General features: G+C 37.0%; 1 protein-coding gene across 5 annotated transcripts in view; it reads left to right on the top strand.

Moving 5' to 3' along the window:
• Positions 1-16,001, top strand: part of ACMSD (aminocarboxymuconate semialdehyde decarboxylase) — a 63,481-nt gene extending 47,480 nt beyond the window's left edge. Inside the window, exons 9-10 of one of the 5 annotated variants that reach the window (XM_059874321.1) lie at positions 8,256-8,314; positions 13,282-16,001. In XM_059874321.1, the coding sequence (XP_059730304.1) occupies positions 8,256-8,279 (24 nt within the window). In that variant the 3' untranslated portion in view covers positions 8,280-8,314; positions 13,282-16,001. Of the gene's footprint in view, positions 1-8,215; positions 8,315-13,281 lie in introns of those variants that run through there. The other 4 variants (XM_015475773.3, NM_001075694.1, XM_015475769.3 and 1 more) reach the window with 4 other exon arrangements.
• Positions 16,002-16,532: the final 531 nt, after the last annotated feature.

The raw sequence follows: 16,532 nt of genomic DNA, 5'->3' as shown, positions 1-16,532 counted from the left end.
TCCATGCTTAAACCATATTTATATCTGAGAAGGCCATAATAGTTGGAATGGAAGAATTCCTGACTAGAATGAAAAATCATTTTCTAGGTTTCAATTTCATGTTAATGTGGTTGACAAATGTAATATAAGCATGGGACTTTTTAAAATTATGTTATGTTTTGCAATTGTAAACAACTTTAGCTAGAGGAGTAGAGATAAGGACGAATGAACCTCCAGTGAATACCAAGCTGGCAGTTCAGAACGAGATCAGCTGTTGGCACAGATGTGAGGAAACATAACTTTGGGTCTTTAGGGTTTCTACCAGAAGGCGTATTGATTTGCTTGGTTTTATACAGTACATGAATACAGGAATCTAGAGATAGAATTGTGAGTCTATCAAGGCCTTCCTCTAAACTTTAGTATATACTTCTCCACATTGTTTCATGTAAATGTAATCATAAAACCTAGGAAAATCTTTTTTTCTGGTAGAAATCAAAGTGTCATTTATCCTCATAATAACTCAACTTGAGAGTACTTAAAATACATTTAATATATTCTGTATGAATGGCGGACAGATGTCACAACATGTTTGTCAAAACCCACAGAATGTACAACACAAAGAGTGAGCCTTACTGTAGAGTACAGACTTTAGTTAATATTAATAAGAATAACTATGGACTCATGGAAAAAACACATTTAATATTTAGGCCTAGTAACAATCTGACTTCCTTCTTTCATATATTCAAGCCTTCATCCCTTCAACACACAAAACCACTCTCAAGACTGATTATAAGCATAGGTCAGAGTTTTATTTCAAATGAAGAGGATTTCTGAAAAGCCCAATTCAAAGATTCTATCTTAGCAGAGTCATTTTATAGGGGAAAAATGGCTAGACAGTTATTATTAGACTATATTTTAAATACGGAGATGACTATCTAGTTAAGGACAATTAGCCTCTTTGCATTATTGGTTAAAGTTCTTAGATTAGTTTCAAGACTAATAGTCAACTGAATGGATTTCCTAGGAGGGGCTTTTGGCTTCCTTGGTGGCTCAGTGGTAAAGAATCTGCCTACCAGTGCAGAAGACCCGGGTTCAATCCCTGGGTCAGGAAGATCCCCTGGAGAAGAAATAGCAAACCACTCTAGTATTCTTGCCTGGAAAATCCCATTGACAGAGGAGCCTGGAGGGCTATAGTCTATGGGGTCACAAAAGAGTCAGACACAAATTCACAATTAAACAGCAGCAAACAGCAGCAGGAGGGGCTTTTAAGTTCTATAAAGTCTATCAGAAAATTGCTCAAGTAGTTTATCAAGCATACTAAACTATATATGTAGAAAAAGCACTCAACAAACTCCAACAGTCTTTCATGATGAAACCACTCAAAAACTGGTAGAAAGGAAGTTCCACAATCTGATAAAGGACATCTATGAAAAATCCACAATTAACATCATACTTAATGGCAAAAGATTGAAAGGTTCTGCTCTCACCACTTCCATTCAACATTGTATTAGAGATTGTAGCCAGGGAAATTAAGCAAGAAAAAGAAATAAAAGGCATAAAAACTGGAAAGAAAGAAGCAAAATTATTTGAAGATGACATGACTTTGTATATATAAAATCTAGAGAACCCACAAATAAAGCATCAGGGCTAATAAAGAGATTCAGCAAGGTTGTAGAATAAATATATAAAATGTATACAAATATATAAGATAAATATACAAAAATTACCCACATTGCTATATACTAGCATTGAATAATCCATAAATGAAATTGAGGAGACAATTCCATTTACAATAGCATCAAGAAGAATAAAATACTTAGCAGTAAATTCAACTAAAGAAGTGAAGACTTGGACACTAAATTACAAAATACTGCTGAAGAAAATTAAAGAAGACCTAAATAAATGAAAAGACATCCCATGTTCATCTGCTGGAAAACTTAATGTTGTTAAATGGCCATACTTCTCACATTGATCTACAGATTGAATGCAATCCCTTTCAAAAATCCAGGGTTTGTTTTGTTTGTCTTCACGGGAATTGACAAGTTGATGCTAAAATTCATACGGAAATACAAGGGACCCAGAATGGACAAAATGATTTTGAAAAAGAACAGAATTGGAGGACTCGCACTCTCAATTTCAAAACTTTCTACAGATATATAGGATAATCAAAACTGGGTGATGGTGGCTTAAAGACAGACATAAAGATAACTTATTCTGAACAAAAGTACCAATACAAGTCAATAAAGAAAGAATAGTATTTTCAATATATTGTAGTGGGATAACTGAATATCCACATGCATACAAAGAATAATAATTAAGTTGGATCTCTTCTTCACACTCAAAATACACAAAAGTTAACTCAAAATGGACCAAAGACCTAGAGGGAAGAGCTAAAACTACAAACTCTTAAAAGAAAACTTAGTTGTAAATCTTCGTGATGTTTAGGCAATAATTTCTTGACTATGACACCAAAAACACAAGCAACCAAAGAAAATAATTAAATTCATCAAAATTCTAAAATTTGGGCTTCAAAAGATACAACCAATGAAGTGAAAAGACAACCCACAGAATGAAGAAAATATCTGTAAATCATACATCTGGTAAATCTGTAGTATTTAGAAAATATAAAGAACCTGGCAACTCAACAATAAAAAGGAAACACATGGGCTCGAATAGACACAAAGGACATATAGATATTCCTTCAAAGACATACAAATGGCCAAGGAGCACATGGAAAGATGTTCAACATAATTATTCGTTACAGAATGCAAATCGAAACCACAATGAGATACCACTTTACACCTACCATGACAGCTATAGTTTAAAAAATGGACAATAACAAGCGTTGGTAAGGATTTGCAGAAATTGGGACCTTCACACATTGCTGTTGAGAATGTCGAATGCTGCAGCCACTGTGAAAAACAGTTTCTCTAAATGTTAAATATGGACTTATCCTATAAGTCCTATATCCTTATACACCTAGGAGCAACTCCACTCCTAGGTGTATACCCAGGAGAAGGGAAAAGGTTTTCATAAAAAAAAATTTTATGAAAACACTTGTTCAGAGAAGCATTACCATAATAGCCAAAAAGTAGAAACAACCCACATATCCATTATCTGATGAATGGATAAACACAATGTGGTGTATCTATTCAATGGAATATTATTTGGCCCAAAATGGAATGAAGTACTGATTCAGGCTATAGCATGGATGAACCTTGAAAATGATATACTAAATGAAAGAAGGCGACATACTGCATGATTCCATTTACATGAAATGTCAGAAGGGGCAATTCCATAGACACAGAAGATAAGTTAGTGTTTTCAGGGGCCAGAAGGAGGAGGTAACAAGGAGTGCCTGCTAATGAGTATGCAGATCACTTTAAGGTGATAAAAATGTTCTAAAATTAGTGGGAATGATAACACAGATTCACGAATATACTAAAACACATTGAACTGTACACTTTTAAAGAGTGGATTTTCTGGTATGTGAATTATATCTCCAAAAGAGAAAAAGGGGGCTCTCCTACACCCCCGAATCCTAGTCTTCATTTGTGGAGACACCTAATGATACTTGTTTCTTGGCCACTGTTGCTGCTGTTGTTCAGTTGCCCAGTCATGTCCAACTCTTTGTGACCCCATGAACTGTAGCACAGGAGGCATCCTTGTTCCTCACCATCTTGTTTCTCAAGAAACAAGAAACTAACTTGTTTCTTGGCTACCATTTATGAAATAGACTTTACCATACAAATATATTTGTGTTTCTATAGGTTTCTTATTAGAAACAGAAATATGAGTATAGCAAATACATTGTCCTAGACTTTGTTTTCCCCTCTTTGATATAACTTTCTCTTTTTTCTTATTAATTATTTTTATAGGAGTATAGTTGATGTACAATGTTATGTTAGTTTCTGCTGTATATTAAGTGAATCATATTTTATTATGTACATATACATTATGCATCATACATATACCTATATCCATTCTTTTCTAGATTCTGTTCCCATATAGGTCATTACAATACAGAGTAATGAAAGGAATTTTCACCCCAATCCCAAAGAAAGGCAATGCCAAAGAATGTTCAAACTACTGCATAAATGCACGCATCTCACACACTAGCAAAGTAATGCTCAAAATTCGCCAAGCTAGGTTTCAACAGTACGTGAACCATTAGCTTCCAGATGTTTAAGCTGGATTTGGAAAAGGCAGAGGAACCAGAGATCAAATTGCCAACATCCGTTGAATCACTGACAAAGCAAGAGAGTTCCAGAAAAACATCTACTGCTTTACTGATTATGCCAAAGCCTTTGACTGTGTGGATCACAACAAACTGTGGAAAATTCTTAAGGAGATGGGAATACTAGACCATCACACCTGCCTCCTGAGAAATCTATATGCAGGTCAGGAAGCAACAGTTAGAACTGGACACGGTACAACAGATTAGTTCCAAATCTGGAAAGGAGTACATCAAGGCTGTATATTGTTACCCTGCTTGTTTAACTTTTATGCAGAGTACATCATGTGATACGCTGGGCTGCATGAAGCACAAGCTGCAATCAAGATTTCTGGGAGAAATACCAATAACCTCAGATATGCGGATGACACCACCCTTATGACAGAAAGCAAAGAACTAAAGAGCCTCTTGATGAAAGTGAAAGAGGAGAGCGAAAAGTTGGCTTAAAACTCAACATTCAGAAAACTAAGATCATGGCATCTGGTCCCATCACTTCATGGCAAATAGACAGGGAAACAATGCAAACAGTGAGACTTTGTTTTCTTGAGCTCCAAAATCACTGCAGATGGTGACTGCAGACATGAAATTAAAAGACGCTTGCTCCTTGGAAGAAAAGTTATAACCAACCTAGACAGCATATTAAAAAGCAGACATTACTTTGCCAACAAAGGTCTGTCTAGTCAAAGCTATGGTTTTTCCAGTAGTCATGTACAGATGTGAGAGATGGACTATAAAGAAAGCTGAGCACCAAAGAATTGATGCTTTTGAACTGTGGTGTTGGAGAAGACTCTTGAGAGTCTCTTGGACTGCAAGAAGATCCAACCAGTCAATCCTAAAGTAAATCCATCCTGAATATTCACTGGAAGGACTCATGCTGAAGCTGAAACTCCAATACTTTGGCCACTTGATGCAAAGAACTGACTCATTTGAAAAGACCCTGATGCTCGGAAAGATTGAAGGCAAGAAAAGGGGATGACACAGGATGAGATAGTTGGATGGCATGACCAACTCAATGGACATGAGTTTGAGTAAGCTCCCAGAGTTGGTGATAGACAGGGAAGCCTGGCGTGCTTCAGTCCATGGGGTCGCAAAGAGTTGGACATGACTGAGCGACTGAACTGAACAGAATGTGTATATGTCAATCCCAATCTCCCAATTTATCCCTCCCCACTTCCCTCTTGATAACCATGTTTGTCTTCTACATCTGTGACTCAATTTCTGTTTTGTAAAAAGGTTCATTTGTACCATTTAGATTACACATATAAGCGGTATCGTATGATATTTGAATTAACTTTAGTAAATTCCATTTGACAGCTATTACATTGTATTTTCTCAATTACAAGATTCATTCACAATGTAGTGTTAGCATCTGCTGTGAGGATCATTCCTCTTTACAATATAACTTGGTGATTATTTCGTTTCAGCATATGCAATTATCCTTCATTCCTTTTTATTTTGGGATATGCTATAATTTAATTTGATAGTGTTTTGCTACTATAATACTGTTGCAATTAATTCCTTGAAATATTTCTATTACATGCATATGAGTGGGATACTTACCAGAAGTAAAATTTCTGGTTGAAAATATGTTCCTCTTATTTTATTTCAATAGATGGATTTGTCATTGATTATTGATTTAGTGTCTCTCTTACTAGATCATGAGGTTTCTGAGGAGAGGGACCATTTCTGCCTTTTTATCCAAAATTTGTTCATTGAACACTGTATACTATGCCATTACACAAATATATCATATTCTTATCCATTGTATTTTTAAAAGTTAAAGTACAGTTGACTTACAATGCTATATTCATCTCAGGAATATCTTTCATCACTTTAATTACATCATGCCATTCTTTTCTGGCCTGCAGATTTTCTGCTGAAAAATCAGTTGATAGCCTTATGGGACCCCCATGTATGTGACTAATTGTTTTTCTTTTGTTGCCCTCAAAATTCTCTTAACTTTTGCCATTTTAATTATGTCTTTGTATGGATTTCTTTGGGTTCATCTTGTTTTGGACTCTTGATGTTACCTGGACCTGGATGCTTGTTTCCTTCTTAGGGAAGTTTTCAGGTATTATTTCTTCAAATACTACTTCTACCCTTTCTCTCTTCTCCTGGGACATCTATAATGCAAGTGTTAGTACACTTTATGTTGTCCCAAAGGTCCCTTAAACTATCCTCATTTTTTAAAATTATTTTTATTTTTCCTGTTTGGCTTAGGTGATTATTACTACTCTGTCTTCCATATCACTTAGCCATTCTTCAGTATCATCTACTCTACCAGTGACTCCCTCCAATGTACACTTCATTGCTGTTATTGTATTCTTCAACTCTTATTGGTTCCTTTTTATATTTTCTAACTCTTTGTTCAAGTTCTCACTTGTTCATCTATTCTTATCCTGAGTTTGGTAAGCATCTTCACAATCATTATCTTAAACTCTTTCTCGGGTAGATCGCTTATCTTCATTTCATTTAGGTCTTTTTCTTCAGTTTTGTCATGCTCTTTTGTTTGAAACACACTCCTCTGTCTCCTGAATTTGCCTAATTCTCTAAGTTTACTCCTATGTATTATGTAGTTAGTTACAACTCCCAATCTTGGAGAAGTGAAGCCCAGCAGCATGTTCCCCTTTGATCACCAGAGTCAGATACTCCAGGGGTGTCCCCTACATGGGCTGCATGAGCCTTTCTATTGTAGCAAGGCTGGCTGTTGCAGATGTGCCGGTAGTTGGGGCTGCCCCGGGCGCTAACAGGCTAGAGGGAGAATTCCAAAAAAGCAACTACCAGGGCCAGCGTCAGCATGGTAGAGAGAGATTATGAAAACAGCTGCCACAAACATGTCAGTTCCCAAGGGGAGTCCCAGCTGCCCCCTGTTTCTCCACAAGACTCTCTAAGATCAGCAAGTATGTCTGACCCAGACTCCTTTCAAACTGCAGCTTTGGCACAGGGACTTGGAGCAAGTAAGTTTTTGCACATGCCCTTTAAGGATGGCCCTCCAGCCTCTAGTTCTAACATAGGTCCCACTGATTTTCAAAGCTAGACATTCTGGGTGTTCATCTTCCCAGTGCAGGACCAGGCTGGTGACCTCAGTGTGGGACTTGGACACCTGGCTCCTCAGGTAGGACCTCCACAGCTGGTTTTCCTCCTGCTTGTGAGTCACCATGCCAAGAATGTGAGTCCTGACAGCCAGTGTCTCCACCCTCCTACCTGTCAGGTTGTGGTTCTTTATGTCTTTTCTACTAGCCTTCAGGTCATTCTCAGAGATAGTTGCCCTGTTCAGTAGTGTAATTCAGGTGTGATGGGGGTGAACTTGGGATCTTCCTATTCTGCCATCTTGAGCCCTCCCTGTCCCCATTTCTGTTTTGTTGACCAGAACAATCTAGATTTTAGCACACTATTTGACATACTGCTTTATGTATTTGTAGACAGACAAGCCTGTGTGCTTTATCATACAAAGTGTCAAATAGAACTTCAAAGCTACATCATTGAAAAACACAATCTAGTTTACAGAGATAGTAATTGTTTGTGGGGGTGGGGGGGAACTGGTTAGTTTTTGTTTGTTTTCTTTTCATTCATTTCATCCAGTTGTTAGTTTTTTACGTTTTCCTTTCTAACTCTAGTATATTTTCAAAAATTGTGGAGTCAATTGCAATGCATCATTTTAAGAAATATAGAATCACTAATTTCATCTGAAGACATTAGCATGTTTTATTAAACAAATGCCTGCTTCTTAGATTTGAGTGTTCTGCAATTCAGTTCCTTAGAAAAAACAAGGGAGGATAGAGGTTTATTTGCAGTTTTAAGAGACCTAATATCGCCACCTGCTGGACAAAATGTCAGAATACTATTTGAAGCCGTTAAATCCTAAAACTTCAAATCAGTTTGCTTCCATTAATCAGGGGAAATTTTGTTATTTTACCATAGGAGTGTTTGTAAATACAATTAAGTTTATAAGAGGTTCTTTGATGCTTTAACAAAGTAGGGATAAATTTGTTCCTTTTTTAGGATAAAGTCATTTTGGGAACTGATTACCCCTTCCCACTAGGTGAGTTGGAACCTGGGAAACTGATAGAATCAATGGGAGAATTTGATGCAGAAACCAAGGTATGTGCCTTTTACTTCATGATCTTATTCCTGAATCTCCCTGATCTAACTGTGTTTGGTTTCAGAGCACTTTGATATGGGATAGCAAAGGACAGAGAAATTGTTGCACTTAGTATTCACAATGGCACCCCACTCCAGTACTCTTGCTTGGAAAATCCCATGGACGGAGGAGCCTGATAGGCTGCAGTCCATGGGGTCGCTGAGGATTGGACACGACTGAGCGACTTCACTTTCACTTTTCACTTTGCTACATTGGAGAAGGAAATGGTAACCCACTCCAGTGTTCTTGCCTGGAGAATCCCAGAGACGGGGAAGCCTGGTGGGCTCCCGTCTATGGGGTCGCACAGAGTCGGACACGACTAAAGTGACTTAGCACCAGCAGCAGTATTCCTAGAACTGTTACTTGATCTTTAGAAACGGCTGATCTATTAAAGAGCAAAGGAAAGTTAAAAAGCTAAAAGTCAACCTAGTACAACGAAATTCATAAAGACAAGAAAGAAAACTGTAAAGAAGCATATTTAATAATATATTTAGATGTGCATGTTAGATGAATAAGAAAACATGTTTCTATTACATATCTACCAATCTCCAAAGTTGTAATGATTCTAGTAATTTGGATATTTAGACTCAAGTCTTGATTAACAGGACTCAAGGATGCAGAACCCTCAAGCAACTGGATTTTGTTTTTCTTTCAGCATTTGACTTTTAGGGTAGCTAACTGTGTCTTAATGCTGACACTTCCTATTCTGCCCCTTAGGTTCCTGAAACAACATGAGCTTAAAATGAGGCACTGTGTCTCCAGATTTCCTCTCCTTTGCCATCCCCTTCACATCCCATGGGCTTCTCTGGTGGCTCAGACAGTAAAGAGCCCACCTTAAATGCTGGTTTGATCCCTGGGTCAGGAAGAACCTCTGAAGAAGGAAATGTCTACCCACTCCAGCATTCTTGTCTGGAGAATTCCATGGATGGAGGAGCCTAGCAGGCTACGATCCATGGAGTTGCAAAGAGTCAGACATGACTGAGCAACTAACACTTTGACTATCCCATCCTACAGTGGTAAAGAATCCACCTGCCAATGCAGGAGACAAAGGAGACAAGAATCAGACCAACTGAGTGACTGAGCATGCAAATCCCATTCCACACATGCTCCCAACGAAACAAGTTCTTCCTAAGACTTCACCACTAGGGGACAGGGATGCCAAAATGAAAACACAGGGAGATGTAAATTCTTAAAAATTTTTACAAAAGTCTGTCATAACCCTTTTGTATGAGACTTGACTTTCTTCTAAACTAGGATCCAAAAGTTATCTTCATCTCTAATTCTCTACTCTAATTGTTAGGGATACAGCTCATCACATCTTCTTAGACAGCTTGAAGCACATTAACAGATGCCAAGAAGAGTACATTTTGATATATACTAGTTGCAAGTTATTAACTGGGAAACCTCAGACTGCTTTAAACAGGAAGTGTCTCCTCTGGCACTTAACCACCTTAAGGAAATAAAAATCCTAAATTGTTAAATGGTAGTGGTGGTTTGCCTGGCGAATCCGAGGGGTGGGGGAGCCTGGTGGGCTGCCATCCATTGGGTCGCACAGAGTCGGACACGACTGAAGCGACTTAGCAGCAGCAGCAGCGGTGGTGGTGGTGGTTTAGTCACTAAGTTGTGTCCTACTGCTGCAACCCCATGGACTGTAACCCTCCAAGCTCCTCTGTCCATGGGATTCTCCAGGCAAGAATACTGGAATGGGTTGCCATTTCCTTCTCCAGGGGATCTTCCCAACCCAGGAAATTAACCCAGGTCTCCTGCACTGCAGGCAAATTCTTTACCGACTGAGCTATGAGGTAAGCCTTCATATAATTGTTAAATATACACTTATTAAAGTAGAAAGCAATACTAGGATTTTCTCTACTTTTTATATCAAAAGGTGAAAATGAAAAACTCCCTATAACATGAATGAAAATAAACTAAAACCAGACTACCCCAAGCTCCTGTTGTTGTTGTTCAGTTGCAGCCGTGTCCGACTCTGCGACCCATGGACTGCAGCATGCCAGGCCTCCCTGCCCTTCACTGTCTCCCAGAGTTTGCTCAAACTCCACGTCAAATATCCTGATTAAGACTTTAATGGAATAATAATAATTACTATTATATGCCTTTTGTTATTTAATTTTATATGTCTACCACTTTCAAGTTTTCAGAAAATCTTGAATAAAAATTTTATGCAGTCATAAATACATGATATTCTGTAACGTTACATGTTACTCATCATAACATTGTAATAAAGACTAAAAACAAGGGGAATAGTTAAATAAATAACAGTATGTCTATACAATGGAGTCTATATAGCCATTCAGTTCAGTTCAGTTCAGTTCAGTCACTCAGTTGTGTCCGACTCTTTGCAACCCCATGAATCGCAGCACGCCAGGCCTCCCTGTCCATCACCAACTCCTGGAGTTCACTCAAACTCATGTCCATCGAGTTAGTATAGCCATTAAAAAGTATTAAAAATCAATTTCTAAGATATATTAAGAAAGGTACAAAAATGCACATACTTTCATTTGTAAATAGCACACTATCCATTTGTGAAAAAAATTTATAAACCTACATATAAGAATTTGCTTATATATGAATAAAATATCTCTGGAAGAACAGATAAGAAACTGATAAGTCTGGGAAGAAAAAGTAGTGGTTGGGCAGTACTAGTAAAAGGAAACGTACATTTCATATCTTTTGAATTTTGAGCCACATGAAGGTAAAATTTCACTAAAAAAATTTTTAATGAAATAAATAAACCCATTTGATGAGCACAACACCACTGGGAGATAGGCAAATGCATTCCACCAGGTAGATGCACAGGAGGAAATCAAGACTTGGGTGTTAAGTGATTTGCCAAAGGGATATAATTGCTAGATTATAGCACATGAACTCAACTCCAAATCTCCTAACTCCAGGATCAGGTCTCTATCCAATACACCAAAATGTATCACCTTCAAAGGATACTTGGTAGCAACGTATTTTAAAAAGTAAAGCAAATAGTTTTTCAGAGCAGCAGCCATTATTTCTGAAGTCTTCCTTTAGAGAAGGATGACCCAGGGTGAATCACAGAAGAACCCCAAGTAAGAGGTCCTTGCTTCACATTACCCACTCTGCAAGCCTATGTGAGAACCCTGACATGGTCATGATACACAGATACACACTAATGGTATGGATGTTACGCAACCCCATACATGTTTCCTTCCACCCTCAGCTGCATGCCTGTCCTTTGCAAGCTAGACCTATATCAATTAGGGTATCACAAAGTTAACTCTCAAATCACAGGAGCTTTTTCTGTGGAGCAGATCTAATCTATAGCTGGGGAGAAGGTGAAAAAAAACTTGGCATTCTCATGTGAAATTTATCAATGTACATATTTGTACAATATTCTGAGACTCTTATTCAGGGTCATGTGAAAGGACAACACATATACGGAGAAAGTAGTGGTACCTAAGCTGTACCTTTTCTCTGTATTTGACTCCAAGTAATTCTTAAAACTCATTGGAGGGTCCTGTAGAGGTTACCAAAGAAGTCATTTTCCTAGGAGGGTTTTCCCTGTTGAAAGTCTCCTCCCCTCCTCCTACAACCAAATTTCAAACTTAGATTTCAAATAGAGGGACAAAGGGGGAATTAGAGAAGGCAGTCAAAAGGTACAAATTTCCAGTTACAAGATAAATAAGTACTAGGATTTTAATCTTCTTATGCTCAGTCATTCAGTCGTGTCCGACTCTTTTGTGACCTCATGTACTGCAGCCCACCAGGCTCCTCTGCCCATGGGATTTCCCAGGCAAGAATACAGAGTGGGTTGCCATTTCCTTCTTCAGTGGCTCTTCCAAATCCAGGGATCGAACCCGTATCTTCTATATTGACAGGTGAATTCTCTACCACTGAGCCACCAGGACTGTAACATACAACAGGATAAATATAATTAACACTGCTATATGTTACATATGAAAGTTATTAAAAGACTAAATACTAAGACTCTTATCCCAAGAGAAAAAATATTTTTTCTATTTCTTTAATGTTGTGTCCATATGAGATGATGGATATCCACTAAACTTACTATGGTATTCATTTCATGATGTATATAAGTCAGATCATTATGTTGTACTTTTTTTTTTGCTTTTATGTTATTTTATTTTTAAAACTTTATTGTCATAATTTTTTAAATTTATTTTTTAATTGAAGGATAATTTGTTGTACATCTTAAACTTATACAGTGTTGTATATTAATCATATATCAATAAAACTGAAAGAAAAAAAGAAAATTCTTTTGGGGGCTGAATATTCCATTTATGTGTATACCACATTTAAAAGCCTACTCATCTGTTGATGTATACTTGTGCTGTTTCTTTCAGCTGCTATGCATAGTACTATTACGAACGTTCCCTTTCAAGTATCTGATTGATACTTTAAAAAATTCTTTTGGGTATATTTAGGAGTGGAATTGTTGGGTCATACCATAATTCTGTTTATAATATGCTTAAACTTATCACTGTACTTACTATTTAATATAAAATGCATTTGCAGAAATATTTCATTAGAAACTGCTACTATAAAAAAACATAAAATTATACATTTTCTACATTAGCTATAATGTAAATAATACATTGTTTACATGTTCAAAAATTTAAAACCTCTACCATGTTTTGTCTATGATTGTCAACATATTTGAGAAGTAGAGAAAATAATTAAAGCATAAATATACCACCCACCATTCATATTTTTGCTTTTAAAGTATTGTTCAATACAAATATATGAATATAATTTTTAAAATAGTGCGGCAAAACATGGGTCAAGAGATCATTGTTTAAACACCTATTATTCTTCTCTCACATTGGGGAACTGAGTTTTTAAAAACCTGAAGACAGTTAATAAGCTTTAAAACAGCCATTAAATAATGCTTTAAAGTAAAACCTTTTCTTTTCTTTTTCAGGATAAACTCAAAGCTGGCAATGCCCTAGAATTTTTGGGGCTTGAAAGGAAACAATTTGAATGACTGAATTTGCTACAAAGGCAAATTTCAAGAAGACATTTTACTTTTGCTTTTAAATACGTATCACATATGCATTATTGAAATCCTATTTTGAACTCTTTTATCCAGAAATAGAATATATCCAAATACCCTAAACCATTCATAACAAAAATGATTCTCATGTTTTTATTCTGAAAAGTACATTATTTCATGTGCAAATCAAAAATTATTTTCTGACAGACTTTAAAATTAATGGCAGAAATAAAAAGCAAATGCCATTAATGATTCATATGAAAAAAATAACAGATTCATCCTAGAGGATTCATGTAGGTTCTCTACTTTGAGCAAATATTTGTTAATAGGTCCCAAATAACCTGTTTTTATTCACTTTAAATACCTTCCATTAGCTCAGAAGTGGGCCGGGAATGCTTTAGAGTCCAAAAAAAAAAAAAAAAAATACACATTTTCCATAATCTCTAGGAACTTACAGCCCAATTAAGGGGGCAAAATACATGTTTATGGAATAATTACTAAGCAATAAAACATGCATGTCACAGAATTTCAGTTAAGAAAAATTCACTTGATTCCAACTTTGGGCACATCTTCACAGAAGCTGGAACTCGAGATGAGTCTATAAAGATGAATAAGGCATGTTAAGAGTTGGAAGATGGTAAATAGGAAGGCAAAACAATGGGAACATAGTTTCCATATGAATAAGAACTTACCTATTCTGGAGAAAAGTTTCAGTATGTAATTTACTTTTACCAGAAACTCTTTCCATTTGAAATACTGAGGAGACTGTGTAAAGCAAGCTGTGGAGGTTGAGCAGGGCAATACCAGGGTAGCCTGTTATACTCACTGCATTTCTATTCATTCCACCTGGTCTGCTGAAGATGAACTTGGTTCTGGGAGGGGTGATGAACATCTGTGGTTCATGTACCTCTGGCTGAATTCTAAAACGTAATTTTTCAAAATTACCCGCTTGCTTTAATTGTGGTTTTCTGGCTTTTTGTTTTTGTGTGGGGTTTTTTGGCCTCATCGTGGCATGGGGGATCTTAGTTCCCTGACAAGGGGTTGAATCCATGCTTGCCCCGTGCAGTGGAAACACAGTCTTAACCACTGGACCACCAGGGAAGTCCCATCCTCTTGATTCATTCATACTTCTTTTCCCTCCTATTAGTCAAGAGTTGAGTATGACATGTAATTTGTACTGATTTAATCTTTGCTAAACTACACTCATCCTATTATTTTATTTTAGTCTATAACTCCCATCTCTTTCTTGCTCCTCCTGTTGCTTTCTAAGACTTTACCCACCCAACACATTGCTTGTTACTCCAATCTGCTTTAAAAGAAAAAGTTGAGTCAAACAGCAACATGAAGCATATGTTATTATTTTTTACTTCCCCATTCTTTGGGGGAAGATGTCTTGTTTCTTTTTAAATATTCTGTATTTGAGCACTTTTAACATAGTGTTTGAGGACTGCTTTATTATGAAAAGTAACCTGATCATCTCATTCAATGTAATTTTAACAGATATATAGATAAATACATAGTTTAAATAGATTTGGGGTATATTCATATTCATAGAGTATTTATGTGATATGCCAGGGTTGTAAGGCAGTTCCACACACTGGGGACATAGAAAGTTAACAAAAAGGATAAAATCTGTTCTCTGATGAAACCTACAACCTGTAGGGTAATAAACTATAAATAAATAAAGGAGGGAGGACAAAGAAAGGAGAAATGGAGAGCAAGAGGGGAGAAGAAGGGAGGGAAGGAAAGGAGGGAGGGAGGAAACTTTTCTTATACTGATAAACATTATGCAGAATTAAAACAAGAAGATGTATAGAATGACTCGGGGAAGGATGGGAAATAAAACATTAAGTTGTAGGGCCAGGGCACACCTGTTTAAAGAGGACTTTGAACTAAGACTTGAGTAACAGAAAGAAATGGCCATGGAGAAGAGCCTTCTGGGGAAGGGCTAGAGCAGCAAAGGCTCTGAGGCAGAAAAGAGCTGGGGCAGAGCTTGTGAGCAAGGGAGAAACAGGGATGAAGCTGAAAAGCTGGCCAGATAAGTAAGCTGTGGTTGAGAGTTTAGATGTTCATATTAAGTATTTTAGTAAGCCAATGGAGTTTTAAAAATAGGTTTGTGACATGCTCTGTCTAATGTTTTTAAAAAACACATTAACAGCTCTGTGGAGAATTATTTTAAGGTGTCAAGAAATGATGGTGACTTGGGCAAGAGTAGTAGAACAGGGACAGTGACATGGGGTTGTAGGGAGAAGCAACAGCACTTGATAAATGTGAGGACAAGGGCAAATGGGAAAGAAAAAAATTAAGGCTGATTCCCAGGTGTCTGTGTGTGTTCAGACCATAGTTTGTTCAGTCTCCTACATTTGGACATTATATGTAATTTCCAATATTTTGCAATTACAAATAATGCTGCAATAAAATCAGGTTCATTTGTGATATCACACATAAGGGTAACTCCAACATAGATTTGATCAAAGATTTAACTCCAAGATAAGGTAAAACTATGCAGACACCAGAAAAGATGAGAAACTTCCTCTTTAATCCAAATATAAAGAAGGGCTTTCTAATGATGTCCTTTCTGTGCAATAATTCTGGGGACATTTATCCTCTGTAATGTAGCGAAGGCTATTAAACTCATCCATACTTTAGACAGATGCCTTGACTCCTAGTTTTTTTCACTTGAGCATCTGGGTTGATTTATTTTACCATTGTGAGGAAGACTGACAAAAACAGGTTTGGGAAGAAAGAGAATCAATAGCTCTGCCGTTGGACTTACTATATTTCAGATGTGTCTTAAACATTTAAGTAGGAATGTCCATAAGCAGTTAGGTACACTATTTTGGGGAGTTAAAGAGGGAAGTTGGGAAGAGGGCATCAGTGTATAGAAAGTATTTAAAGAAATGAGACTGGATGAAATCACCAGGAGAAAATGTAAAGCAGAGAACCAAAAGAACCCAAGACTAATTACTATGATTCACCAGCACTGGAAACTAAGTAGTGCTCAGTGAGGTAGGAAGAAAACCAGAAAAAATGTATTCAGAAGTAAGGGGGAGACAATGTTTCAAGAAGGCCTAATAGCTTTAGGCATTAAAAAAGAAAAAATATAAATTATTATGGTACTGGGCTTCTTTGGTGGTACAGGGGCTAAGAATCTGCCTTGCAATGCAGGGGACACAGGT

The sequence above is a fragment of the Bos taurus genome, chromosome 2, assembly GCF_002263795.3.
Source record: "Bos taurus isolate L1 Dominette 01449 registration number 42190680 breed Hereford chromosome 2, ARS-UCD2.0, whole genome shotgun sequence".
Taxonomy (NCBI): domain Eukaryota; kingdom Metazoa; phylum Chordata; class Mammalia; order Artiodactyla; family Bovidae; genus Bos; species Bos taurus.
This window is presented reverse-complemented; position numbering and strand designations above follow the sequence as displayed.